This window comes from Zingiber officinale, chromosome 2A, assembly GCF_018446385.1.
Source record: "Zingiber officinale cultivar Zhangliang chromosome 2A, Zo_v1.1, whole genome shotgun sequence".
Classification (NCBI taxonomy): domain Eukaryota; kingdom Viridiplantae; phylum Streptophyta; class Magnoliopsida; order Zingiberales; family Zingiberaceae; genus Zingiber; species Zingiber officinale.
The window spans coordinates 143,145,401-143,172,658 of record NC_055988.1 but is presented as its reverse complement, the minus strand read 5'-3'; the positions used below and the strand labels follow the sequence as shown (position 1 = coordinate 143,172,658).

General features: G+C 34.6%; 4 protein-coding genes across 10 annotated transcripts; 2 read left to right on the top strand and 2 right to left on the bottom strand.

The window, feature by feature from the left end:
• Positions 1-1,109: 1,109 nt before the first annotated feature.
• Positions 1,110-2,789, top strand: LOC122044061 (RNA polymerase II C-terminal domain phosphatase-like 3). The gene is made up of 5 exons (XM_042604605.1): positions 1,110-1,331; positions 1,431-1,577; positions 2,135-2,391; positions 2,488-2,590; positions 2,694-2,789. Exons 1-5 carry the CDS (start codon positions 1,110-1,112, stop codon positions 2,787-2,789), a joined length of 825 nt encoding a protein of 274 aa, XP_042460539.1.
• A 766-nt stretch (positions 2,790-3,555) lies between these two features.
• On the bottom strand, positions 3,556-6,537 carry LOC122042489 (protein IMPAIRED IN BABA-INDUCED STERILITY 1-like). Of its 3 annotated transcripts, XM_042602638.1 has the most exons (4): positions 5,592-6,537; positions 5,429-5,499; positions 4,864-5,021; positions 3,556-3,896 (listed from the first exon to the last, which is right to left on the bottom strand). In XM_042602638.1, the coding sequence occupies exons 1-4, from the start codon at positions 5,731-5,733 to the stop codon at positions 3,803-3,805; spliced, it is 465 nt and encodes a 154-aa protein (XP_042458572.1). In that variant the 5' UTR covers positions 5,734-6,537; the 3' UTR covers positions 3,556-3,802. The 3 variants fall into 3 exon arrangements, 2 of the variants coding, with proteins under 2 accessions (XP_042458572.1, XP_042458571.1); XM_042602637.1 differs by lacking the exon at positions 4,864-5,021; XR_006129267.1 differs by lacking the exons at positions 4,864-5,021; positions 5,429-5,499 and having other exon boundaries at positions 6,148-6,537.
• Positions 6,538-19,127: 12,590 nt separating this feature from the next.
• Positions 19,128-20,955, top strand: LOC122044060 (RNA polymerase II C-terminal domain phosphatase-like 3). The gene is made up of 5 exons (XM_042604604.1): positions 19,128-19,485; positions 19,585-19,731; positions 20,297-20,553; positions 20,654-20,756; positions 20,860-20,955. Exons 1-5 carry the CDS (start codon positions 19,261-19,263, stop codon positions 20,953-20,955), a joined length of 828 nt encoding a protein of 275 aa, XP_042460538.1. The 5' UTR covers positions 19,128-19,260.
• A 768-nt stretch (positions 20,956-21,723) lies between these two features.
• LOC122042487 (protein IMPAIRED IN BABA-INDUCED STERILITY 1-like) lies at positions 21,724-25,165 on the bottom strand. 5 transcript variants are annotated; one of them, XM_042602636.1, is made up of 7 exons: positions 24,753-25,162; positions 24,191-24,265; positions 23,981-24,021; positions 23,739-23,892; positions 23,576-23,646; positions 22,938-23,165; positions 21,726-22,056 (listed from the first exon to the last, which is right to left on the bottom strand). In XM_042602636.1, the coding sequence occupies exons 4-7, from the start codon at positions 23,878-23,880 to the stop codon at positions 22,036-22,038; spliced, it is 462 nt and encodes a 153-aa protein (XP_042458570.1). In that variant the 5' UTR covers positions 23,881-23,892; positions 23,981-24,021; positions 24,191-24,265; positions 24,753-25,162; the 3' UTR covers positions 21,726-22,035. The 5 variants fall into 5 exon arrangements, 3 of the variants coding, with proteins under 3 accessions (XP_042458570.1, XP_042458569.1, XP_042458568.1); XM_042602635.1 differs by lacking the exon at positions 24,191-24,265 and having other exon boundaries at positions 24,753-25,161; XM_042602634.1 differs by lacking the exon at positions 24,191-24,265 and having other exon boundaries at positions 23,739-24,021.
• Positions 25,166-27,258: the final 2,093 nt, after the last annotated feature.

Sequence of the window (27,258 nt, the reverse complement as noted above, 5' to 3'; positions counted from 1 at the left end):
CTATGGCTCATGCGTGAAATCTTGTTAATGTAGGGATTCTGAAAAAAGATCTATTGTACATAATCTTTTGTAATTTTCAAAATTTGAATTCATAATATCTAAATCACATGATAATAATTTTATCATTACACTAATTAGCCTCCCCTTCATGCCCCTATTTATAAGTCCCTAAAAAATAAATTATATTTAGTGATATGTCACAAGATAAAACACTTATAGAAATTTTCAATGCCCCTTGCCATACTCCTTTTAATTATGTAAGAATGTTGACCATTGTATTAATGTGGGTGCAAGTAAATTAATGAGCAAAGGATCACAAAAAGATCAAAATCTAAGTACCACCTTGACGTAGAATACTTGATTTGTGGGAGAGTGGTGGTTTAGTCACAAGAAGATTTCAAGCCATTATAACCAACCACGTATAAAAGCATTTGCTAAATTTGACAATCCACGATGTTTGTAGGTCCAATTCAATTATGTTTCCAATGAGATTGTATATGATAAGGTTGAGTGCCTGAGATATTGCATCCGAAAGTCATCCACAAGTAGCCATTGGTCATGAAAGAATAGAGGAGAAGTAATTTCCTCACAAGAGATATGTAACAAAACAATTAAATCATTTTTCTTGTACAGACATATCAAGTATTTTCATTTTTTGAGAGTTAAGTCGTAAGAAATCTTTTACCTTTAGATGGCCCAATAGTTCGATTATTGGAGACTCTGGTGACAAGTGTAAGGTAAGTTGCCTTCATCATTGACCCCTATGGGATACACTAAGCCCTCTCAAATAATCTACGCAGATCAATTAAGAGCAGAGATTATAATATGGATGTCAAAGAGACAGCAAATAAATATAAAGACATTCAACTGCCGTGTTCTCTGCTGGGCTGGGCTGGGCTGGGCTGAGCTGAGTTGGTCCATCCAGCCGGCCTTCAAGATCACTCTGCTACTGCCTACAGGTAGCAATCAAACCCTTGTTAGTTCTTATATTAATTAAATCAGGCGCCGTTGTTTTGCGCCGATTCATTTTCAAACCCTTGTTTGTTCTCCTCTTCCACTTTCCCTCCACTTCCAATTTCTCCTCCTCCTTCATTACCTGATTAATTATGATGATGCTTGCGTCGGATGCAAAACCACCCTCTGTTCATGGCCTCGACCATGGAGTCCTGGGTGGGTCGCATGAGACCAGAGGAATCAGACGCAAGCGCATCGACGACGAGTCCACCGGAGACGACGACGCTGCCAAAAAGCAGAGAGTAGAATTGCCGATCTCTACGCCTAAATTGGCCTTGGTTTTGGATTTAGATCTCACTCTCTTAAACTCGATCGAGGTAATCTATCCACACTAATTGCACTGTATTTATTTGTTAATTTGTTGATTTTGTCAAAATAATTATATTAAATGCTAACAAATTCATTTGATGGTTCAGTTTGATCGAGTGGCTTCCGCCGATAAACGACTTCTGAGGAGAAAACTGACGATGCAGCAAGAGAAGGATGATTGTGATCTTTTCTGCGTCGATAGTCTTCGATGTTGGACGAAACTCAGACCTGGAATCAGAGAATTCCTCCATAAGGTAACTTCTACCGTTTGTTTTATAAAAATATTAATATAAGGATATTGTTATTGGCTGATAAAGATACTTAACTTATGAAAATAACCATAATAACAGGAGGGTTTTTTTTTTAAAAAAAATGAAAATTAAAGGAAAGTAGGATGGTAATAAAATCAACATTAATTCATCCACATTAAGGGGATGAATATTAATATAATTACTATTATGCATGGGAGGGTGGGGAGTTCGATCAGGCCACACGATTCCATTCGGATAGAAATTTAAATGAGCTTGGTTAATACAACTAATAATATTTGATACCATTTTTTTTTGTCAAACCAGTAACAACTTATTCATTTTACTCTCCTGTGATCATTATTCATACCCTATATATAGATGATGTTTTACTCACTAACATTACTGAACCAATTAATTTTTAATAATATTATAGTTATAATTGCATCTGTCTTTTCTATAATTTGAATAGAGACCTGCTTATTTTTTTAACGTGGCTAGCATTCATCTATTACATGTTACACATATTATGGATTAATCATTTCTTTTGTTTTTAATTGTAGGCGAGAGAATTGTTTGATCTACACGTCGTCACTATGGGGACTCAGCGATATGCGGCTGCGATGGTCGAGTTACTTGATCCCACTGGCACCTTATTCTTCGGCAGGATCATCTCCAGAGAGGATGCTAGCATAGATGATCACGGTCTATTGATTAAAAATTTAGATCAAGTGACTGCTTTTGAGTCCAGCGTGCTGATTTTGGATGATACAGTGAGAGTTTGGCCGCATAACCAATGGAATCTCATTCTCATTCAGAGGTACATATAAATAAATAAATAAAGTAATATTTCTTTAATTATTTGAATAACATTTTTTATTCATTATTGAAATTGTTGACAATTTAATTTGTGCAGATACGCCTATTTTCCTTACACTTGCCATAAATACATGGTGGCGGGAGATTCGCCACTTTATACGGGCGTGGACGATGATGATGCTTTAGCATCCGTCTTATCGGTAAGAAATAAATTATTTTCTAACCTACTCTCGTACTAATTAAGAGGGGTTCATTTACATTTTAAATGCTTCAATATTTCTAAAATTTATTTTAATTGAACAGGTGCTACAGAGAGTTCATGACGACTATCACTTGGTGCATCACTATGCGAGTCACGTCGATGTCAGGAGCATACTCGCGAGCACTCTCAGATCATAGCTCTCTATTTGCTACTCTAGATTAGGGTGCAATTGTATTACTTTGATACATTTGTAAACTTTTGAAATGATAATTGAAATATCCAAGAAAAGTTATTATTCATTCCATTGTACTAACCATAGTTTTCTTGGGGACTCCCACTGCATTTTGGTTACTGGAGAAACACTCGAGTTGAGGAACTCATGTAAAAAATGAGTAATAATCAGGTACCCCTTTGAGACCTAGAGGTTACTGGGACAATATCTACCTCAACATCGAGTGCTCCTTTGAGACCTTATGTGGATAATGCAAAAGCATTAGGGAGGATGATCCTTGCGTATGTGGCAGGTAAGTGCCTCTTCGCTGAAAACTATGGGAACACAATGGAATGATGAAATAACTTTGATTGGTAATTATTGATATGTTGAGGTACATTGCATAGCGCACAGAGAACTTCTTAAGGATAGGCCATAATGAAATAATTCCTATACATGTGCTCATTAACAAAATTACCTGATAGAATTAGATGAATTCGGATAATTTAAATGTATTTAACTGCATATTTTGTTGCGGGAATCATGCATGTGAATGCTATCTGGTGAGACAAGAGAGACCTTAATCTTTTTTTATCAAGAGAGTTTTAAATCAAAATCTGCTGTTGCTAAATTAGGAGGCCACATCTCAATGTGGTTCCTTACTGAGATAAGGATTTTCATTCCAACCAGTGAAAGGAAAATACATTTTAGTAGCCTTCATCGTTGAAGTGAAAAGGAGAAATAGACGTCTCTGTACCAAACAGAACTTTTATAACTTAAGCAAAACCAGTCATGTAAGGAGTACAAATGAGTAGCAGAAAGAGTGACACAATGCATCCCTACTTATTTCAGAAGCACGAGTAACATGAAAAGATCCCTCTAGGTTAGTGAGTATCTCAAACTCACATGTCCTAACATAAAATTCGATTTTGAAATTAACAAATATGATTAGTATTTGTAGTCCTTGACATGGAGCTAGGCTCTCTGAGACACCTTCACCTACAGCAGCATCATCCTTTGAATCAATTTCTTTGTTGGGCTGATATTTTGGTAAGCTGGATGGTTCACATGCATACGACCGAGCCCTGAAATACTGAACAAGTTTGAGAAAACAATTAGCCTGAATACTGACATTGTATAGAGAACATTCATAGTGAATGTAACACCAGAAGAGAAGTGAAAAAATATGATGCAAGTTGGAAGATCAATGCTTGATAGAATTGATTAGGAATTTGGTTGTATGTCTCATTTTAGAATGCATCTTATTAAGGGATAGTAGAGTTATAATTATGTGTAGTATAGGTTTATTACCACCTTTGTTATTTAGTTTTACGGTATTATGTTTGTCTTATATATAGGGCAACAGTTCAATCCAAAGAATAACAATACAGTATTTTTTTTTCTTCTTTCAACTCATCTAAATCAGAACCACAAGAACATAATTTCTTTAAAAGAAAAATTAATAAAGAATCTTCGATATAGCAATAGTATGAAACACATGGTAAGGAGATAATTATTGAGTCTGCAATTAAATCTTTTTGCATGATGAGTTTAGATAATTTTCTAACAAATCTTTCTACCCTATGGAACCACCCATAGATGCCTCTAGGTTCATGTAACTTCAAATGGTACAATATAATTTCTTATTCTCCCATAACCCACAAAACTTTCATTAACTAAAAGTACATTCACATATTTTATCAGAATTTATAAACAAGATGGGCATCCTCTTCCAGATTTAAGTATAGGAAAATGGTATGAAGTGGATGTGACACTGTCATATAGGAGATGCACTATATATATATATATATATATATATATATATATATATATATATATATATATATATATATATATATATATCTATTTCAGTTGCTTCCGGATGGCAAATAATAGCAATGTGGAGTATCTATCTTAAATCTCATATGTAGAATAATAACAAATACTATTATAATGCAAATCACTAGACTAAATCCTACAGTAGTGTTACGTCAGAACTAAGGGCAGAGGAAGCTGAGCCAAGATTATTGGGCACAATAGATAAAAACGTTTCCAACAACCTTAATGCACCATCTGGTAAACACTCAAACGTTTCTTTGATGCAATTTACATAAAGTCCTTGAGGCTTGAAAACTGTTGCATGAGGTAGGTCAGAATTCCTCCAAAATTCATCAGGTGGAGAACCACAAAGCTTAAATATTTTATCTAGTTGCTCAACCTGAATATAATACATGTATTATAAGAATTTGTAGCCAAAAAAAAAAAGTGAGCTGTTAACAAAACCGAAAAAAAAAGATTAACACCATTTATGACCTCCCTTCAATGTTATGATAGTGGCATATGGACCTAAGCATGATGAAATATTCAGATAGTTATCAATCATGCTTCAGAAACAGGATAGCAAGTTATTGTCTGTATCTATTATTTTTTTTTAATCCAGTAAGGATGTGAAAATTCTGATATTTACATGTCCCTGAATTGACACAATGAAAGTATTGTCTCTTAGAATTATCATTGTGTAATAATTGATATTAAAATAAGGCTGGATTCTTGTCTGACGGTCAATAACAACATTATAGTGAGAATAAGCATGCAGATATTAACAAATAATACTAGGATAATTACCTTAGTTCTTCCTCGTAAAAGAGGCTTGCCAAGAAAAAGTTCTGCAAGTACGCATCCAACGCTCCACAAATCTACAAATGGCTCTTAGTTTGTTGATCCTAGGAGTAGCTCAGGTGCACGATACATAGTGTCATAACTCAAGTAGTTAGTGATTGGTTTGTACCAGGATTCCAAGTGTTAGCTAAACCGAAATCAGAGATCTCTAGAATCCCTTCATTGTTAACTAAGAGGTTTGCACATTCGATATCACGATGAATGATACTGTGTGAATGACAATGTTCGAGCTCAGAGAGTAACTGGTGCATATAACATTTGATCTACAAAATATGTCCTTGGTCAAGTTTCTTCTGTGATATATTTTTTGTTTATTTTATATTTGAAATAGTTTCAAACAATGTGCATGACCTGTAGATTAGTGAGTTTGAGGTCTAGACAAGATGATAACCCTGCAAGATAATGCTCCATATATTCAAAAACAAGGTACATACTGCATGATAATCAGGAAGTAATTAAGCCTTCCAGCTTGATGATATTTGGATGATAAGCTTGTGAAGGATCTCTATCTCCCTTGACATAAACCTAACACTCTCAGGCTCAAAATTTACAATAATTTACTCGTCAATTTTTTTCTGCTGAATTTTAGATAAATTTGATTGACCTTTTCGAGAAAAAAAAGGAACAACACAATTGAATTGAAAATCGAAAGTACACGATATTACCTTCTCTAATTTCAAAAAAGAGTCAGCTTTGAGGGACACCCATCCATGAATGGCTTCTCCGGCCACATTGCTCAGCCACGCAGGCCATCCTGTGGCGATCTGCTCCGCTTAGGCTTGTCGGTTCATGTTCCACATGCGGAAGCTCACAGAGCTATTGCCGGAGCTCATTTTCTCTTATTCCGCCGACTCGCTTCGTTCCCCAAACTCACTATTCTCGCGAGTCAGCGACTGTTTAGCGTGCAACCCTTCGCTGCCTCGCGAGCGGCCGCCTGTCACTGCCTCTCCGGCCGCTCGCTGCCTCTCCCGATTTTTCTTGCTGATGGAGTTAAGGGTTACAATTTGCTTCGGAGAGGGAAGGGAAACGGAACGGAAGAGAAGAGAGAAAGTTTATGTTACAAAAAAAAAAAAAATAGAATTAGTTTTTGTATTTTTGATAGTTGGTACCGGGCTTACGTTCATTAATCCTGGAATAACCTGCTTGGTTCCACCCAAATAGAATTTATTCATTTAATTAATTAATTAATCTAAACCTGATGACATTTATTAAAATTGTTTGGGTTTTGAAACAATGGTGAAATCCATTGCATTCAAGTCCTGTGCAATTTTTAATGTAACTAAGTCCTGCTCCGAATTCATATGCTTTGGTAAAACTTGTTTTAGAATTTATAATTAGATTGTAGCAAAAGTTGATTATACTTACTGGTGTTCCTTATCGTTCATTTTTAGGTTATATGAAGGGAATTAGATTATAGTAGACTATCAAATGACTAGAGCGTGGAGGTATTTTTGTCGGCATGCGTTTATTAGAAATTAATCTCTTATTCTATTATAATAAAAGTATCATCCTCTAATTAATTGGATATTTGTAAGAATTAGAATTCATAATTAGAGAACAATCCAAGTTACAAGTTATTTTCATGACTCTATAGCATAAAATTAGGATTTTCTATAATTTTTAGTTTTATGCTGGTTTAGATCTATTGGTGTAAAATAATCTTTTTATCATTGACGGTAGAAGAAGAAAACCTAGTATCAAGTACTTTTTTTGAGTTTCTTGTATTTTTTTTTTTGGCAAAGAACACAAAGAACATAAAAATGACGATTTTCTATAACTTTTATCATTTTGTAGGATAATCGCCATATTTTATTGAAAAATTAAAATTCATCGTTATCAATTGACCGTTGTAATGAAGTAATTGATTGTTGTGCCTAAAATAATAAACATAAATATTTTGTTGTGCCTAAAATAATAAACATAAATATTTTGATTTAATTGTGACACTTGACTATTATTATTATTCGATTGTCATATAGTAATAGTTGACTATTGTATATAAAATTATGCATAATTTTTTTTTAGTCAATTGAGGCACTTGACTGACTTAGTCAATCAATTATTTTACAATAGCAATCGACTAATGTGTCCGAGATTGTGTATAAAAGTTTCTAGATCGATTGGTATATTTGACTACTAACATCAATTGATTAGTGTTTACAAATAATCGACTATTAGTCATAGATTCAGACACATAAAGTTTATCCATCGACTAGGGTAGTATGTTATTTTGTAACAAATGGATTTGTTATTAGAGACACATTTATTAAGGGATATAATTAATGTTAATTGCGAGTTTGTATTATTAGATATGAGTTTCTTTGTGTAGAACCTGTTAATTCACATTATTAATGATGGGATGATAATAAAATCGGGTCTATTATTATATATGGGGAGTCATCCCATAGAGTTGGATAACTTGAGATTTATTTGCTTCCATTAGTGAGGAGAGTACGATGTCATCACAGAACCTATCTTGATTATTTTTTGGCTCAAGTCTAACTTAAGAACTAGACTCCTAAATCATAATGTACATTTATATATATTCTTTTAGTTAACAATTTTTTAAAATTAAATCAATACATTAAAGACAATATAAAAAAAAGTAAACAATATGCAATAGTCAAAATATTTCTATTATAATTAAATAATGAGATAAACATGTCTAAAATCATCACTAAATAATAATTTGTCTTATAATTTTAGAACTAAAAAGAATAATCAAGTCTATATAATTAAGTTGTTCAAGAATGCCTTTTTCAATTGATAATATAGCTAATCATTTCAATCTTTCAAGTGTCATAGTTGATCGAAGAAAAGTTTTAATAAGCTTTAACTTTGAGAAACTTCGTTATGCACTTGCTACTATAATTGGGATACTCAACAAGATTTTATAAGCAACTTGGGAATTTGGAAAACAACCATCCATTTTCTTCATGTAATTCACTACATCAATTGTCAATTTTGCTTTTCTTGAGAATTTTCAAGTTTCTTGCAAAACCTTAACAAGACTTCATCATCTACACATTATATTGTAACTTCTCTCGATTGAACCAAATATTAGATATTTCTTTGTATTTTTGAAACCGTTTAAATCGAGTTTTTGTAGAAGCATGAGCGTGATCAAATTGTTACTTTCATCAAATTACTTATTTCTTCGAACTACATATTTCTCTTGTAATACTACTTCAATGTGTTGGATCGAGACGCGCTAGAGGGGGGGGGGGGTGAATAGCGCTCGCGGCTATCTCGTTCGATTATCGGAATCGTAAAAACTATTGGAGAAGTAACGCAGCGAAAAGTAAACAAACACACAGAAAGACAAGCTATTTACTTCGTTCGGAGTCTATCTCGGCTCCTACTCGAAGGCCCGCGGTCGCTGACCGCTTTCGGTGGGCAACAACTATAGTTCGTAAAGACTATTACAAACTAAGTACAATTTAAAGCAGTAATAAGAATATACCGACAACAAAAGACTAAATCTGAAGCTTCAGGTCGTCGGGGTGTTCTTGCAGCACTTAGGGATGGTCGAACTCGCAGCACGTTGCAGAAGATTGCTTGAGAAGGTGTGTTATTGAGCTGCTGGTCGTCCACTGCTTTTAAACAGTGTTCAAGGTGCCTTAAACAAGCTCCAAGGCGCCTTGAAGCTTGAATTCTATCCCGATCTGGTCGCTGCGATAACCCTTTGACTGCCGCGACCTGAAGGCGCCTTAAGCCTGCTTCTCGCGCCAGCTCAGGTTTTGCACCCGAGGCGCCTCCAAGCCCCATGGAGGCGCCTCGGACACTGTTCATCCGAGTTCTTCTTTGTGTTTTTGGTACCTGCAAGTATGTTAATCCAAAAATACCTGCACCACAAAGTTAATACAAAATCATAATGAATATGAAGTAATGACAGTCTCCGGACTGTCCGGGTCTGACTTCGGATTTCCAACCGGAAACCCTATGTCGACCAGACGCCTACTGTTCCCTCTGCGGGGAATGCGTCCTCACCTACTCCACTCAAGAGATTTACCTGATGTCAGTCCGGTCCTCCAGACCGATTGGACTTTCCGCCTAGGGTTACTGTAGGATCGAAAAGAATTTAGATATCTCCACAATGACATGATATTGTCCACTTTGGGCCTAAGCCCTCATGGTTTTGCTCTTGGGCTCTACCCAAAAGGCCTCATGCCAATGGAGATATCTTTCTCTTATAAACCCATGATCTTTTCCATGTGTTTTCAATATGGGACTATGTTTGCAACCTTGCAACCCCAACAATCCCCCCCTCAAACAAAGGACCATGGGCTTCCCACGTCCGATCCTTGACCCACCAGGTCTTCCTGCCCCTCGGTCTACCCGACCTACTAGGACTTCCTGCCCCTCGGTCCACCCGACCTACTAGGACTTCCTTCCCTAGCCGCAACTAGGACTTCCTGCCCCTCGGTCCACTCGACCTACTAGGACTTCCTGCCTGGTGTCTGGTCCTCTTGATCCGAACATAGGAGCCCCCACTTTCTTTGTTCGAGGTCAATATTGTACTCACATGGTTCAATCAGATCATAGCTCTTGTGCACAGTCGGCGGTTAAACCTTCTGGCAGTCCGGGCTCTGATACCAATTGTAGGATCGAAAAGAATTTAGATATCTCCACAATGACATGATATTGTCCACTTTGGGCCTAAGCCCTCATGGTTTTGCTCTTGGGCTCTACCCAAAAGGCCTCATGCCAATGGAGATATCTTTCTCTTATAAACCCATGATCTTTTCCATGTGTTTTCAATATGGGACTATGTTTGCAACCTTGCAACCCCAACAGTTACCCCCCTAGGACCTAGGGTTACCGCCCCCTAGGATCTAAGATTGTCGCCCCTTAGGGTTTTCCTCCACCTAGGGTTACCGCCCCCTAGGACCTAAGGTTGCTGCCCCTTAGGGTTTTCCTCCACCTAGGGTTACCGCACCTTAGGACCTAAGGTTACCCCCCTTAGGATTTTCCTTCACCTAGGGTTACCACCCCCTATGACCTAAGGTTACCCCTTATGATTTTCCTTCACCTAGGGTTACCACCCCCTAGGACGTAAGGTTACCCCCCCTTAGGATTTTCCCCTGCCTAACCGCAGTTAGGACTTTCCTGAAACCTTATTTAACCACGTTAGATAACAAGAAATCTTAACTTTGAATCTCTTTGCCATTATCAAAACTGAGGTTCGATCGTCGGATGCTTACTGCACCAACAATCTTCCCATTTTTTATTATGGCAACCGAAATTCAAAGTTAAGTAAAAATGCAATAAATATACGCATAAATAAGCACATGCATAAATAAAGCATAGGCACATTCACAACAAAATTTTCGTTTTAATTTTCTTTGAATTTTAATTTATTATTTTCTTTGAATTTCTTCCTACTCTCCCCCTTTGCCATATATCAAAATACCCAAGAGAGTGACGAAAATCTAGGCCTTAGCTTAACTTTCAAAGATAATTTTCAATCTTATCTTTCAAAGAGAATAAAAGAGGATTAAGCATACTTTTGATAAACACTTAGTTTTTCTTGTAAGACTTTTAGCTAGGTGAAATCATGATTTTGAAAGCAAAATTCTTCCTTTAGTTTGAGAGATACTTTTAGCTAAATTTGAAAATACTTAGCTATATTTTCAGCTTAATAATGATTGCGTTGAGAAAATATCTTGCCAAGTAGCTAAGTTTAGAAAATAATTTAACTAAGTTTAGTTAGAGAAAACTTAATTAAGTACTTAGCTTTGAAAACATTTAGCTTATAGAGGAGTTATAATTTAAAAGTCAGGTCATAAATAATTTTAATTTTAAAGCTAAGTTAAAATTAGCTTGAATTTTCGAAGATTTGCCAAAAATAGTTTTTAATTTTGAGGTCAAGTCAAAATTTTTAAAGAAAAACTAATTTTAAAACCGACTCAAAATCACTCCCCCTTAATTAATGCCTTTATAAATTTTTGAGTTCAGGAGTTCAAGCATGAGATGTTAAAAAAAATTATTTTCCTAATTTTCCATCTCATTCATTCTAGATTAACAAGCATGTTTAGCATATGAGTGAGTGTAAGATGGAGTTTACTTTAATTTACAACATTGAAAATATCAGTTAGAATTCCAAATAAGTGCCCATTATTTTGAAGATTTAAAAATTAATTGAGTTTAGAATTTCAAAGAATTTAATAACTTCTGAAAAGAATTTTGAAATTAATTTATCAAGAGATTTTTCAAATGATTTTTTAAATGATTTTTCGAAAGATTTTTCAAATAATTTTGAAATGAAGTTTTAAAAGATTTTTAAAATGATTTTGAAAATATTTTTCAAATAATTTTGAAACGAAGTTTTAAGATTTTGAAAATATTTTTCAAATAAATTTAAAAGAATTTTGAAATTAAGTTTTAAAAATTTTGAAATAATTTTAAAAAGATTTTTCAAATAAATTTTAAAAGAATTTTGAAATGATTTTAAAAAGATTTTTCAAATAAATTTTAAAAGAATTTTGAAATTAAGTTTTAAAGATTTGGAAATGATTTTAAAAAGGTTTTTCAAATAAATTTTAAAAGAATTTTGAAATTAAGTTTTAAAGATTTTTAAAATATTTTTCAAATAAATTTTAAAAGAATTTTGAAATTAAGTTTTAAATATTTTGAAATGATTTTAAAAAGATTTTTAAAATAAATTTTAAAAGAATTTTGAAATTAAGTTTTAAAGATTTTGAAATGATTTTAAAAAGGTTTTTCAAATAAATTTTAAAAGAATTTTGAAATTAAGTTTTAAAGATTTTGAAATGATTTTGAAAAGATTTTTCAAATAAATTTTAAAAGAATTTTGAAATTAAGTTTTAAAGATTTTGAAATGATTTTAAAAAGATTTTTCAAATAAATTTTATTTAAAGATTTTGAAATGATTTTAAAAAGATTTTTCAAATAAATTTTAAAAGAATTTTGAAATTAAGATTTAAAGATTTTGAAATGATTTTAAAAAGATTTTTCAAATAAATTTTAAAACAATTTTAAAATTAAGTTTTAAAGATTTTGAAATGATTTTAAAAAGGTTTTTCAAATAAATTTTAAAAGAATTTTGAAATTAAGTTTTAAAGATTTTGAAAAGATTTTTCAAATAAATTTTAAAAGAATTTTAAAATTAAGTTTTAAAGATTTTGAAATGATTTTAAAAAGAATTTTCAAATAAATTTAAAAGAATTTTGAAATTAAGTTTTAAAAATTTTTAAAATATTTTTCAAATAAATTTTAAAAGAATTTTGAAATTAAGTTTTAAAGATTTTGAAATGATTTTAAAAAGGTTTTTCAAATAAATTTTAAAAGAATTTTGAAATTAAGTTTTAAAGATTTTTAAAATATTTTTCAAATAAATTTAAAAGAATTTTGAAATTAAGTTTTTAAGATTTTTAAATGATTTTGAAATGATTTTTCAAATAAATTTTAAAAGAATTTAGAAATTAAGTTTTAAAGATTTTGAAATGATTTTGAAAAGATTTTTCAAATAAATTTAAAAGAATTTCGAAATTAAGTTTTAAAAATTTTGAAAAGATTTTTAAAATATTTTTCAAATAAATTAAGTTTTGAAAAGATTTTAAAATGATTTAGTTAAAGATTTTAAAGTTGAATAGTTTTGAAAAATAATTTTAAAGTTAATTAAATTTGAAAAATAATTTTTGAAAGATAATTTTAAAGTTAATTAATCAAAAAAAAATTAAAGTTAATTAAATTTGAAAAATAATTTTTGAAAGATAATTTTAAAGTTAATTAATTAAAAAAAATAATTTTAAAGTTAATTAATCTTTGAAAAATAATTTTAGACAATTTAGAATGATTTAGAAACTGAGTTTTAAAATAAGTTAGATTTGAAAATAATTCATGTTAAAATAATTTAATTGTTAAGTAACTTGATTTAAGTTAAGTCAATTTTAATAATTTAATTTTCTAGTCATCTCACCCGATCTAAAGTTGTCAATCAGGGAACCCTATAATTGTTGTGAGATGAATTATGGTTGAATTTAAGAGTCTAGTTTAACTTTGTGTTAGATTCAGGTTTAACTTTGGGTTCAATAAATAAGCATTCTTTGGATAAACTTCTGGGCTATGGTGAATCACAAGGTACTCATTATAGTAACCATGCCTTCGAGGTTTCCCAAATAGTCCTACCCATTGAGCTTAATACTAAACCTTGGTCTAACTAGTTAGGATCCATTTAAGGGTAGCTTCGGTCAGTTCCAGCACCAGGTCGAAGCCATAGCTTCCTAGACATGCGATGCCCAAGCTTCCCTAACGTACTATCATCCAAAAACTTCACCAGTACTGTGGGTTAAGTTAAACCTAGCCCGTTTTGATCTAACCTTAATTACCCTGCCGAGTAATATACTCTTGTTTTACCCATTTCGAGCAGATTAGGTTCAGTTACCCTGTCGGGTAGTTCAATTAGGGGTGCCAGCGAGTCTGGATCCTCCATCTATTTTTATTTAACTTAAGTTGAAATTTACTTTTAATTTTGAATTAATTTTGAATTTAATTTAATTTCAAATTTTTAATTGAATTTTGAATTTTTAATTGAATTTTTAATTTAATTTCGAATTTTTGATTGAATTTTTAATTTTGAATTTAATTTTAAATTTTTAATTGAATTTTGAATTTTGAATTTAATTTCAAATTTAATTTGAATATTAATTTGAATTATGTTCTTAATATTGTTTTTCTATTAGCTCCCCCTGGATCATAGCCTCGATATGGTCTATCAAGGTAATAGACTTGATCTTTGGGGACCCAATAGTGACCAGTTCCAACTTGATTAACCAAGTTGAATTTTGGCACCCATGCTTGGAGAATTTTTCTATTATTTCTATTAACTAGCGATAAATATGATTTGTATTTTATTTTAGTTTTAAATCCAAGTCCAGTTTTGTTGTAAACGGCTCGCTGTTTTCCAAGAATCAGATCTAGATTCTTGGAGCCCAAGGTGAACCGTTCCAACGTGTCCTTGAGTTCTTTAATTTGAGATTTCAAATTGGAATTTTCTTCCTCAAGTTGTTGGACTTGAGTTGAACTTCCAGTTTGAACTGACTAAGTTAAAGAGCTCGAGTCAGTCGCTTCCTTAAGGGGTTTGGACTGACTAAGTTGAATTTTCTACCTCCTTTTGGAGCGACTTAACCCGGACGTTGGATTTAGCCAACTTTTTTACTAAGTAAGGTAATAATTCATGCAAGTTATCTAATTGAAATTCTGCGAGTAGTGAACTTATAGTGGGTTTTGGTCCTTCGGAAACGAATGCGGATTCGTGGCTTCGATCAGACTCAGTCCCGGATTCGCTCTCGGTTTCTGACTCATACTCGGACTCAGTTTTCGCCACGATTGCTAGTACTGGTAGAGCGAGGAAGCTCGTCGGTTCTTCTTTGTCGGACCCGGATTCATCTGAAGACTCGGACCATATTTTTTCCTCTGTCTTACTTGTACCTGCAACCATCGTAATACCTTCCTCGGCCGAAGTAGTATTATTCTGCTCATCTAATTCAAATAAATCATTTATTAAATTATGCTTACTTACTTGAGCGTCGGAAGTGTCCTCGTGTAGTTTCATCAACTTTTGCCACAACTCTTTTGCACTTGCGAAGGGGCCGATGCGGTTCAATTCTTCATTGGTTAGGCCACATTGTAGCATGCAGGTTGCTTTGGCATCGGCTTCAACTTTTTTCATTGTGATAGAATCCCAGTTGATGCATGAGATAAGTTCTCCGGTGTCGTCACGTGGAAGTTCGAGTTCGGTCTGGATGATGATCCACATCTCGACTTGCGTCTTGAGGTGGTATTCCATCCGGTTCTTCCAGTATCCAAAGTCCTCGCCAGAAAAGAGCGACGGTCGGACGGTGCATGCAGAATCCTTCTTGGAATATCATTTTAAAAGAACCTTGCACAAAAAAAAATTGCAAAACAATGTACCAGGACTTTATCCTAGATTAGCAGTGCGGTATGGAAGGATAGAAATAGAAGTTCACGATTTTTTTTAAAAAAAAATAAAATATTTTTTTTTTAAGAAAATATTATTTCAAATTTTTGAAATTGCGATATTTCGCTAATGCTGACTTATGGTGAAAAGATGAGAATGAGTTTTTCGAAAATAATTTTGGAGGGAAAAAACGAAAGGCGTAAGGTTTTATTTTTACCCTATCCAAACGACAAAGTTACGAAAAATGCTTGAATGGTGGTTGCACCAGTTCAAAGCGACCCCGCTCTGATACCAATTGTTGGATCGAGACGCGCTAGAGCGGGGTGAATAGCGCTCGCGGCTATCTCGTTCGATTATCGGAATCGTAAAAACTATCAGAGAAGTAACGCAGCGGAAAGTAAACAAACACACAGAAAGACAAGCTATTTACTTCGTTCGGAGTCTATCTCGGCTCCTACTCGAAGGCCCGCGGTCACTTACCGCTTTCGGTGGGCAACAACTATAGTTCGTAAAGACTATTACAAACTAAGTACAATTTAAAGCAGTAATAAGAATATACTGACAACAAAAGACTAAATCTGAAGCTTCAGGTCATCGGGGTGTTCTTGCAGCACTTAGGGATGGTCGAACTCGCAGCATGTTGCAGAAGATTGCTTGAGAAGGTGTGTTATTGAGCTGCTGGTCGTCCACTGCTTTTAAACAGTGTTCGAGGCGCCTTAAACAAGCTCCAAGGCGCCTTGAAGCTTGAATTCTATCCCGATCTGGTCGCTGCGATAACCCTTTGACTGCCGCGACCTGAAGGTGCCTTCAAACCCTTCAAGGCGCCTCCAAGCTGTCCAAGGCGCCTTCAATCCATCCAAGGCGCCTTAAGCCTGCTTCTCGCGCCAGCTCAGGTTTTGCACCCGAGGCGCCTCCAAGCCCCATGGAGACGCTTCGGACACTGTTCATCCGAGTTCTTCTTTGTGTTTTTGGTACCTGCAAGTATGTTAATCCAAAAATACCTGCACCACAAAGTTAATACAAAATAATAGTATGAATATGAAGTAATGACAGTCTCCGGACTGTCCGGGTCTGACTTCGGATTTCCAACCGGAAACCCTAGGTCGACCCGACGCCTACTGTTGCCTCTGCGGGGAACGCGTCCTTACCTACTCCACTCAAGAGATTTACCTGATGCCAGTCCGGTCCTCCAGACTGACTGGACTTTCCGCCTAGGGTTACCACCCCCTAGGACCTAGGGTTACCGCCCCCTAGGGTTTTTCTCCACCTAGGGTTACCGCCCCCTAGGACCTAAGGTTGCCGCCCCTTAGGGTTTTCCTCCACCTAGGGTTACCGCTCCCTAGGACCTAAGGTTGCCGCCCCTTAGGGTTTTCCTCCACCTAGGGTTACTGCCCCCTAGGACCTAAGGTTACCCCCCCTTAGGATTTTCCTTCACCTAGGGTTACCACCCCCTAGGACCTAAGGTTACCCCCCCTTAGGATTTTCCTTCAACTAGGGTTACCACCCCCAGGCCCCCCCTCTTAGGATTTTTCCCTGCCTAACCGCAGTTAGGACTTTCCTGAAATCTTATTTAACCACGTTAGATAACAAGGAATCTTAATTTTGAATCCCTTTGCCATTATCAAAACTGAGGTTCGATCGTCGGATGTTTACTGTACCAACACAATGCTCATCTCACATGGTATTTCTTTTAACCATGGTTTTATGTAAACTTCTCTAAATTTTTCTAGAAATAAAAATAATTAATTGTAAAAGTCTGATAACATTATCAATATCCATATCTTCATATTGAAGAAATTTGCTCATAGTGTTGATAGCATGGTTTTCAAGAGTTGGACGCCAGAGGAAAAGATATGCAGAAGCGTAGCCGACGTTGGCACAGTGGAGCTTAGAGGCCCGATCGGACACGACGCAGGCATAGGAATGTTCCGGCCGAACGGATGTAACACAAGCATAGTGGAATTTCGGCCGAGCGGACGGTACACAGGAACAACAGATTCCTGGTCTAGAGGTTAGTCCGCTCGGCCTAGCAATATACTCTGTTATCGATCGACATCCTTTTGGGAGTTAGTGTCGTCGGCACCGAATATGAACAACCAGAAGATCGTACGACGGAGACTTCTATTGTCATTCCAAAAATATACTCGCCCTATTAAGGTACTGTGTCAGAGATATTTTACTGATAAATCTTTTCAAGGAAAATTTTGAAAAATATGCTCACCTTGAGCGTGCACGTAGAATCTCTTCTTTGATGGGACACATTTTCAACAAGTGTGAAGACACAAATTGATATCTTATGGATGCGATAAATTTAATCTTCATAATAATAATTTTATCAATGTGTTGGCTGTGGGTCCATATGACGAAGTATAATAATACGTGAGATGAAACTATACAAACTGAGTAGCTAAAGAATTTAAATTCTATTCATTTGAAACATTTTGAAATATATTAAGCACTTTTAAAACACCAAATAATTGAAGCAAAGATAAAATAAATTAATCATAAATTCATGATGTGCAATAAATAAATTTATAGTAGAAAGTATATCTCATACCAACCTAATGTTTCCCTTTGACAGTGTAAATTTAAGACTCCTAAACATATCATGACATGTTATTATCCCTTTAGGAAAATGTTTTGGAAAGGTCTATGTGCCCTCCATAATCCCTAGAACTTCTCAATTTGACATATAAGATATTTCCATAGTTCAGCGCACGAAGTCTTGTTAATGCAGAGTCCTGAAAAAGAATCTATTGTACACAGTTTTATTTTACTTTTCAAAAAATTATTTTTGAAATTCGAACTCATAATCTTTAAGTCACACGATAATAATTTTATCATTATACTAATTAGCCTCCCCTTTATGCATGCCCCTATTTATAAGTCCCTAAAAATAAATTATATTTAGTGATATATTACAAGATAAAACATCTATAGAAATTTTCAATGCCCCTTGCCATACTCCTTTTATATAAGAATGTTGACCATTGTATTAATGTGGGTGCAAGTAAATTATTGGGCAAAGGATTACAAAAAGATCGAAATCTAAGTACTACCCACCTTGACGTAGAATACTTGATTTGTCCGAGAGCGGTGGTTTAGTTACAAGAAGATTTAAAGCCATTATAACCAACTATGTATAAAAGCATTTGTTAAATTTGACAATTCATGTTGTTTGTAAGTCCAATTCAATTATGTTTCCAAAGAAGTTGTATATGATAAGGTTGAGTGGCTGAGACATTGATTTTCGAAAGACATCCACAAGTAGCCATTGAGTCATGAAAGAATAGAGGAGAAGCAATTTCCTCCCTCCTTATATGCTCAAGTGGATAAAACTCACAAGAGATATGTGACAAACAGTTAAATCATTTTTCTTGTAGAGACATATCAAGTATTTTCATTTTTTGAGAGTTAAGTCGTAAGAAATCTTTTACCTTTAATATTGGAGACTTTGGTGACAAGTGTAAGGCAAGTTGCCTTGATCATTGACCCCTATGCGATACACTAAGCCCTCTCAAATAATCTAGGCAGATCAATTAAGAGCATAGATTATAATATGTATGTCAAAGAGACAACAAATAAATATAAAGCCATTCAACTGCCCCGTTCTGGGCTGGGCTGGGCTGGGCTGGGCTGGGCCGGGCCATCCAGCCGGCCTTGAAGATCACTCTGCTACCGCCTACAGGTAGCAATCAAACCCTTGTTAGTTCTTATATTAATTAAATCAGGCGCCGTTGTTTTGCGCCGATTCATTTTCAAACCCTTGTTTGTTCTCCTCTTCCACTTTCCCTCCACTTCCAATTTCTCCTCCTCCTTCATTACCTGATTAATTATGATGATGCTTGCGTCGGATGCAAAACCACCCTCTGTTCATGGGCTCGACCATGGAGTCCTCGTTGGGTCGCATGAGACCAGAGGAAACAGACGCAAGCGCATCGACGATGAGTCTGCCGGAGACGACGACGCTGCCAAAAGGCAGAGAGTAGAATTGCCGATCTCTACGCCTAAACTGTCCTTGGTTTTGGATTTAGATCTCACTCTCTTAAACTCGATCGAGGTAATCTATCTACACTAATTGCACTGTATTCATTTGTTAATTTGTTGATTTTTTTAAAATAAATATATTAAATGCTAACAAATTCATTTGATGGTTCAGTTTGATCGAGTGGCTTCGGCCGATAAACGACTTCTGAGGAGAAAACTGACGATGCAGCAAGAGAAGGATGATTGTGATCTTTTCTGCGTCGATAGTCTTCGATGTTGGACGAAACTCAGACCCGGAATCAGAGAATTCCTCTATAAGGTAACTTCTACCGTTTGTTTTATAAAAATATTAATATAAGGATATTGTTATTGGGTGATAAAGATACTTAACTTCTGAAAATAACTATAATAACAACAGATAAGGATGTTTTTTATTTTTAAAAAAATGAAGATTAAAAGAAAGTAAGATGACAATAAAATCAACATTAATTCATCCACATTAAGGGGATGAATATTAATATAATTACTATTATGCATGGGAGGGTGGGGAGTTCGATCAGGCCACACGATTCCATTCGGACAGAAATTTAAATGAGCTTGGTTAATACAACTAATAATATTTGATACCATTTTTTTTTTGTCAAACCAGTAACAACTTATTCAATTTACTCTCCTGTGATCATTATTCATGCCCTATATATAGATGATGTTTTACTCACTAACATTACTGAACCAATTAATTTTTATTAATATTATAGTTATAATTGCATCTGTCTTTTCTATAATTTGAATAGAGACCTGCTTATTTTGTAATGTGGCTAGCATTCATCTATTACATGTTACACATATTATGGATTAATCATTTCTTTTGTTTTTAATTATAGGCGAGAGAATTGTTTGATCTGCACGTCATCACTATGGGGACTCAGCGATATGCGGCTGCGATGGCCGAGTTACTTGATCCCACTGGCACCTTATTCTTCGGCAGGATCATCTCCAGAGAGGATGCCAGCATAGATGATCACGGTCTATTGATTAAAAATTTAGATCAAGTGACTGCTTTTGAGTCCAGCGTGCTGATTTTGGATGATACTGTGAGAGTTTGGCCGCATAATCAATGGAATCTCATTCTCATTCAGAGGTACGTATAAATAAATAAATAAATAAAGTAATATTTCTTTAATTATTTGAATAATATTTTTTATTCATTATTGAAATTGTTGACAATTTAATTTGTACAGATACGCCTATTTTCCTTACACTTGCCATAAATACATGGTGGTGGGAGATTCGCCACTTCATACGGGCGTGGACGATGATGATGCTTTAGCATCCGTCTTATCGGTAAGAAATAAATTATTTTCTAACCTACTCTCGTACTAATTAATAGGGATTAATTTACATTTTAAATGCTTCAATATTTCTAAAATTTATTTTCATTGAACAGATGCTACAGAGAGTTCATGACGACTATCACTTGGTGCATCATTATGCGAGTCACGCCGATGTCAGGAGCATACTCGCGAGCACTCTCAGATCATAGCTCTCTATTTGCTACTCTAGATTAGGTTGCAATTGTATTACTTTGATACATTTGTAAACTTTTGAAATGATAAATGAAATATCCAAGAAAAGTTATTATTCATTCCATTGTACTAACCTTAGTTTTCTTGGGGACTCCCACTGCATTTTGGTTACTGGAGAAACACTCGAGTTGAGGAACTCATGTAAAAATGAGTAATAATCAGGTACCCCTTTGAGACCTAGAGGTTACTGGGACAATATCTACCTCAACATCGAGTGCTCCTTTGAGACCTTATGTGGATAATGCAAAAGCATTAGAGAGGACGATCCTTGCGTATGTGGCAGGTAAGTGCCTCTTCGCGGAAAACTATGGGAACACAATGGAATGATGAAATAACTTTGATTGGTAATTATTGATATGTTGAGCTACATTGCATAGCGCACAGAGAACTTTTTAAGGATAGGCCATAATGAAATAATTCCTATACATGTGCTCATTAACAAAATTACACGATAGAATTAGATGAATTCAGATAATTTAAATGTATTTAACTGCATATGTTGTTGCGGGAATCATGCATGTGAATGCTATCTGGTGAGACAAGAGAGACCTTAATCTTTTTTTATCAAGAGAGTTTTAAATCAAAATCTGCTGTTGCTAAATTAGGAGGCCACATCTCAATGTGGTTCCTTACTGAGATAAGGATTTTCATTCCAACCAGTGAAAGGAAAATACATTTCAGTATCCTTCATCGTTGAAGTGAAAAGGAGAAATAGACATCTCTGTACCAAACAAAACTTTTATAACCTAAGCAAAACCAGTCATGTAAGGAGTACAAATGAGTAGCAGAAAGAGTGACACAATGCATGCCTACTTATTTCAGAAGCACAACGAGTAACATGAAAAGATCCCTCTAGGTCAGTGAATATCTCAAACTCACATGTCCTAATATAAAATTCGATTTTGAAATTAACAAATATGATTAGTATTTGTAGTCCTTGACATGGAGCCAGGCTCTCTGAGACACCTTCACCTACAACAGCATCATCCTTTAAGTCAATTTCTTTGTTGGGCTGATATTTTGGTAAGCTGGATGGTTCACATGCATACGACCGAGTCCTGAAATACCGAACAAGTTTGAGAAAACAATTAGCCTGAATAGTGACATTGTATAGAGAACATTCATAGTGCATGTAACACCAGAAGACATGTGAAAAAATATGATGCAAGTTGGAAGATCAATGCTTGATAGAATTGATTGGGAATTTGGTTGTATGTCTCATTTCAGAATGCATCTTATTAAGGGATAGTAGAGTTATAATTATGTGTAGTATAGGTTTATTACCACCTTCGTTATTTAGTTTTACGGTATTATGTTTGTCTTATATATAGGGCAACAGTTCAATCCAAAGAATAACAATACAGTATTTTTTTTTCTTCTTTCAACTCATCTAAATCAGACCCACAAGAACATAATTTCTTTAAAAGAAAAATTTATAAAGAATCTTCAATATAGCGACAGTATGAAACACATGGTAAGGAGATAATTATTGAGTCTGCAATCAAATCTTTTTGCATGATGAGTTTAGATAATTTTCTAACAAATCTTTCTACCCTATGGAACCACCCATAGATGCCTCTAGGTTCATGTAACTTCAAATGGTACGATATAATTTCTTTTTCTCCCATAACCCACAAAACTTTCGTTAACTAAAAGTACATTCACATATTTTATCAGAATTTATAAACAAGATGGGCATCCTCTTCCAGATTTAAGTATAGGAAAATGGTATGAAGTGGATGTGACACTGTCATATAGGAGATGCACTATATATATATATATATATATATATATATATATATATATATATCTATTTCAGTTGCTTCCGGATGGCAAATAGTAGCAATGTGGAGTATCTATCTTAAATCTCATATGTAGAATAATAACAAATACTATTATAATTCAAATCACTAGAGACTAAATCCTACAGTAGTGTTACCTCAGAACTAAGGGCAGAGGAAGCTGAGCCACGGTTATTGAGCACAATAGATAAAAACATTTCCAACAACCTTAATGCACCATCTGGTAAACACTCAAACGTTTCTTTGATGCAATTTACATAAAGTCGTTGAGGCTTGAAAACTGTTGCATGAGGTAGGTCAGAATTCCTCCAAAATTCATCAGGTGGAGAACCACAAAGCTTAAATATTTTATGTAGTTGCTCATCCTGAATATAATACATGTATTATAAGAATTTGTAGCAAAAAAAAAAAAAGTGAGCTTTTAACAAAACCGAAAAAAAGATTAACACCATTTATGACCTCCCTTCAATGTTATGATAGTGGCATATGGACCTAAGCATGATGAAATATTCAGATAGTTATCAATCATGCTTCAGAAACAGGATAGCAAGTTATTGTCTGTATCTATTATTTTTTTTGAATCCAGTAAGGATGTGAAAATTCTGATATTTACAAGTCCCTGAATTGACACAATGAATTAAAGTATTGTCTCTTAGAATTATCATTGTGTAATAATTGATATTAAAATAAGGCTGGATTCTTGTCTGACGGTCAATAACAACATTATAGTGAGAATAAGCATGCAGATATTAACAAATAATACTAGGATAATTACCTTAGTTCTTCCTTGTAAAAGAGGCTTGCCAAGAAAAAGTTCTGCAAGTACACATCCAACGCTCCACAAATCTACAAATGGCTCTTAGTTTGTTGATCTTAGGAGTAGCTCAGGTGCACGATATATAGTGTCATAACTCAAGTAGTTAGTGATTGGTTTGTACCAGGATTCCAAGTGTTAGCTAAACCGAAATCAGAGATCTTTAGAATCCCTTCATTGTTAACTAAGAGGTTTGCACATTCGATATCACGATGTATGATACTGTGTGAATGACAATGTTCGAGCTCAGAGAGTAACTGGTGCATATAACATTTGATCTACAAAATATGTCCTTGGTCAAGTTTCTTCTGTGATATATTTTTTGTTTATTTTATATTTGAAATAGTTTCAAAGAATGTGCATGACCTGTGGATTAGTGAGTTTGAGGTCTAGACAAGATGATAACCCTGCAAGATAATGCTCCATATATTCAAAAACAAGGTACATACTGCATGATAATCAGGAAGTAATTAAGCCTTCCAGCTTGATGATATTTGGATGATCAAGCTTGGGAAGGATCTATATCTCCCTTGACATAAACCTAACACTCTCAGGCTCAAAATTGTTGAAGCGCACCTCCTTTAGGGCAACAATTATTCCTGTATCAACCTCACCAGCTCTAAAAACGCTGTTATATGTACCTTGTCCAATCTTAGAAACATTGGAAAATTAGCAATATAAGATGATAGCTGAATAAGGAATAAGAAAAGGATGTGTTTGCATTAAAGAGCAATTGATGCCATCTTTCAGCAGCAAAGAAAATAATATAACGACAAAGATGAAGAAAGAGAACCAGAAAAGGACATAGCTGAAGATAATGTAGGTAGATATAAGAAAATTATATGATTGTAGAGACCACATTATCCATTACACGAATCCTTTCTTGCTATCATTTGATAAAACCAATGTGTTAGCATCTCATACGAAGAATACAATCACAAATGATAATATTTCCTGAATACAAATTTTGGTTCTACAAAAGAATTAGAAATGAAAAGGGAAAAAAAGAGAGGAGAATTTACAATAATTTACTCGTCAATTTTTTTCTTCTGAATTTTAGATAAATTTGATTGACCTTTTCAAGAAAAAAAAAAGGAACAGCACAATTGAATTGAAAATCGAAAGTACACGATATTACCTTCTCTAATTTCAAAAAAGAGTCAGCTTTGAGGGGCACCCATCCATGAATGGCTTCTCCGGCCACATTGCTCAGCCACGCAGGCCATCCTGTGGCGATCTGCTCCGCTTAGGCTTGTCGGTTCATGTTCCACATGCGGAAGCTCACAGAGCTATTGCCGGCGCTCATTTTCTCTGATTCCGCCGACTCGCTTCGTTCCCCGAACTCACCATTCTCGCGAGTCAGCGACTGTTTAGCGTACAACCCTTCGCTGCCTCGCGAGCGCCCGCCTGTCACTGCCTCTCCGGCCGCTCGCTGCCTCTCCCGATTTTTCTTGCTGATGGAGTTAAGGGTTACAATTTGCTTCGGAGAGGGAAGGGAAACGGAACGGAAGAGAAGGGAGAAAGTTTATGTTACAAAAAAAAAAAAAATAGAATTAGTTTTTTTTTTTTGATAGTTGGTACCGAGCTTACGTTCATTAATCCTGGAATAACCTGCTTGGTTCCACCCAAATAGAATTTATTTATTTATTTATTTAATTAATTAAAATTGTTTGGTTTTTGAAACAATGGTGAAATCCAATGCATTCAAGTCCTGTGCAATTTTTAATGTAACTAAGTCCTGCTCCGAATTCATATGCTTTGTTAAAACTTGTTTTAGAATTTATAAATTATAATTAGATTATAGGAAAAAGTTGATTATGCTTACCGGTGTTCTTTACTGTTCATTTTAGGTAGACTATCAAATGACTAGAGCATGGGAGGTATTTTTGTCCGCATGTGTCTATTAAAAATTAATCCCTTATTCTATTATAATAAAATTATCATCCTCTAATTAATTAGATATTTGTAAGGATTAGAATTCATAATTAGAGAACAATCCAAGTTACAAGTTATTTTTCATTGTGCGAGCACCTGCTCGCCCCTGAGCAGAGAGTACCTGGTACTTTTCTGAGTTAACTCCAATAACTCAACATCATTAATAAGTAAGGAATGCACATCGGAAATTTCCGATGTGGGACTATTCTCCCTTGCATTTCCTTAATGAATAACCAACGTTATTTTGGGCCGACTTTGAACATTAATTTCTCATTCACCTTTAATCGGTTTTGAGCAAATTAATAGTCTAAATCTATCTACGCGAAACGTAGATTTCAATTTTGAAGTCAATTACGACTTTCAACAATTGATGGCTTCCGATTTTTCCTCCTCAAAATCGTATTGGTCCATTTAGACCCCAATATCCAACACACAGAACCTATCTTGATTATTTTTTGGCTCAAGTCTAACTTATGAACCAGACTCCTAAATCATAATGTACATTTATATTTATTCTTTTATTTAACAATTTTTTAAAATTAAATCAATACATTAAAGACAATATATATAAAAAAGTAAACAATATGCAATAGTCAAAATATTTCTATTATAATTAAATAATGAGATAAACATGTCTAAAATCATCACTAAATAATAATTTGTCTTATAATTTTAGAACTAAAAAGAATAATCAAGTCTATATAATTAAGTTGTTCAAGAATACCTTTTTTAATTGATAATATAGCTAATCGTTTCAATCTTTCAAGTGTCATAGTTGATCGAAGAAAAGTTTTAGTAAGTTTTAACTTTGAGAAACTTCGTTATGCACTTGCTACTATAATTGGGATACTCAACAAGATTTTATAAGCAACTTGGGAATTTGGAAAACGACCATCCATTTTCTTCATATAATTCACTACATCAATTGTCAATTTTGCTTTTCTTGAGAATTTTCAAGTTTCTTGCAAAACCTTAACAAGACTTCATCATCTACACATTGTAACTTCTCCCGATTGAACAAAAAATTAGATATTTCTTTATATTTTTGAAACCGTTTAAATCGAGTTTTTGTAGACGCATGAGCGTGATCGATTATAAACAGAAAATAGTTGATTTGAATAAATTCTACGGCTGAATATGCCACTTCTAAATTGTTGCTTTCATCAAATTACTTATTTCTTCAAACTACATATTTCTCTTGTAATACTACTTCAATGCTCATCTCACATGCTATTTCTTTTAACCATGGTTTTATATAAACAGCTTCTCTAAATTTTTCTAGAAATAAAAATAATTAATTATAAAAGTCGGATAACATTATCAATATCCATATCTTCTTTATATTGAAGAAATTTGCTCATGTGTTGATAGCATGGTTTTCAAGAGTTGGACGCCAGAGGAAAAGATATGCAGAAGCCGAGCCGACGTTGGCACAATGGAGCTCGGAGGCCCGATCGGACACGACGCAGGCATATGAATGTTCCGGCCGAACGGATGTAACACAAGCATAGTGGAATTTCGGCCGAGCGGACGGTACACAGGAACAACCGATTCCTGGTCGAGAGGTTAGTCCGCTCGGCCTAGCAATATATTCTGTTATCGATCGACATCCTTTTGGGAGTTAGTGTCGTCGTCACCGAATATGAACAACCAGAAGATCGTACGACGGAGACTTCTATTGTCATTTCAAAAATATACTCGCCCTATTA

What these genes read in the sequence shown, in the direction of transcription:
- LOC122044061 (XM_042604605.1), top strand. Translation starts at nt 1,110, where the DNA reads ATGATGCTTGCGTCGGATGCAAAACCACCCTCTGTTCATGGCCTCGAC. An exon ending in CTCTCTTAAACTCGATCGAG is followed by an intron (nt 1,332 to 1,430) that starts GTAATCTATCCA and finishes TTGATGGTTCAG; the next exon opens with TTTGATCGAGTGGCTTCCGC. An exon ending in AATCTCATTCTCATTCAGAG is followed by an intron (nt 2,392 to 2,487) that starts GTACATATAAAT and finishes TAATTTGTGCAG; the next exon opens with ATACGCCTATTTTCCTTACA.
- LOC122042489 (XM_042602637.1), bottom strand. Translation starts at nt 5,733, where the DNA reads ATGCACCAGTTACTCTCTGAGCTCGAACATTGTCATTCACACAGTATC. An exon ending in AGCTAACACTTGGAATCCTG is followed by an intron (nt 5,500 to 5,591) that starts GTACAAACCAAT and finishes AGCCATTTGTAG; the next exon opens with ATTTGTGGAGCGTTGGATGC. An exon ending in TTTTACGAGGAAGAACTAAG is followed by an intron (nt 3,897 to 5,428) that starts GTAATTATCCTA and finishes AAACTTGTTCAG; the next exon opens with TATTTCAGGGCTCGGTCGTA.
- LOC122044060 (XM_042604604.1), top strand. Translation starts at nt 19,261, where the DNA reads ATGATGATGCTTGCGTCGGATGCAAAACCACCCTCTGTTCATGGGCTC. An exon ending in TCAGAGAATTCCTCTATAAG is followed by an intron (nt 19,732 to 20,296) that starts GTAACTTCTACC and finishes TTTTAATTATAG; the next exon opens with GCGAGAGAATTGTTTGATCT. An exon ending in AATCTCATTCTCATTCAGAG is followed by an intron (nt 20,554 to 20,653) that starts GTACGTATAAAT and finishes TAATTTGTACAG; the next exon opens with ATACGCCTATTTTCCTTACA.
- LOC122042487 (XM_042602636.1), bottom strand. Translation starts at nt 23,880, where the DNA reads ATGCACCAGTTACTCTCTGAGCTCGAACATTGTCATTCACACAGTATC. An exon ending in AGCTAACACTTGGAATCCTG is followed by an intron (nt 23,647 to 23,738) that starts GTACAAACCAAT and finishes AGCCATTTGTAG; the next exon opens with ATTTGTGGAGCGTTGGATGT. An exon ending in CCTCTGCCCTTAGTTCTGAG is followed by an intron (nt 22,057 to 22,937) that starts GTAACACTACTG and finishes TCGGTATTTCAG; the next exon opens with GACTCGGTCGTATGCATGTG.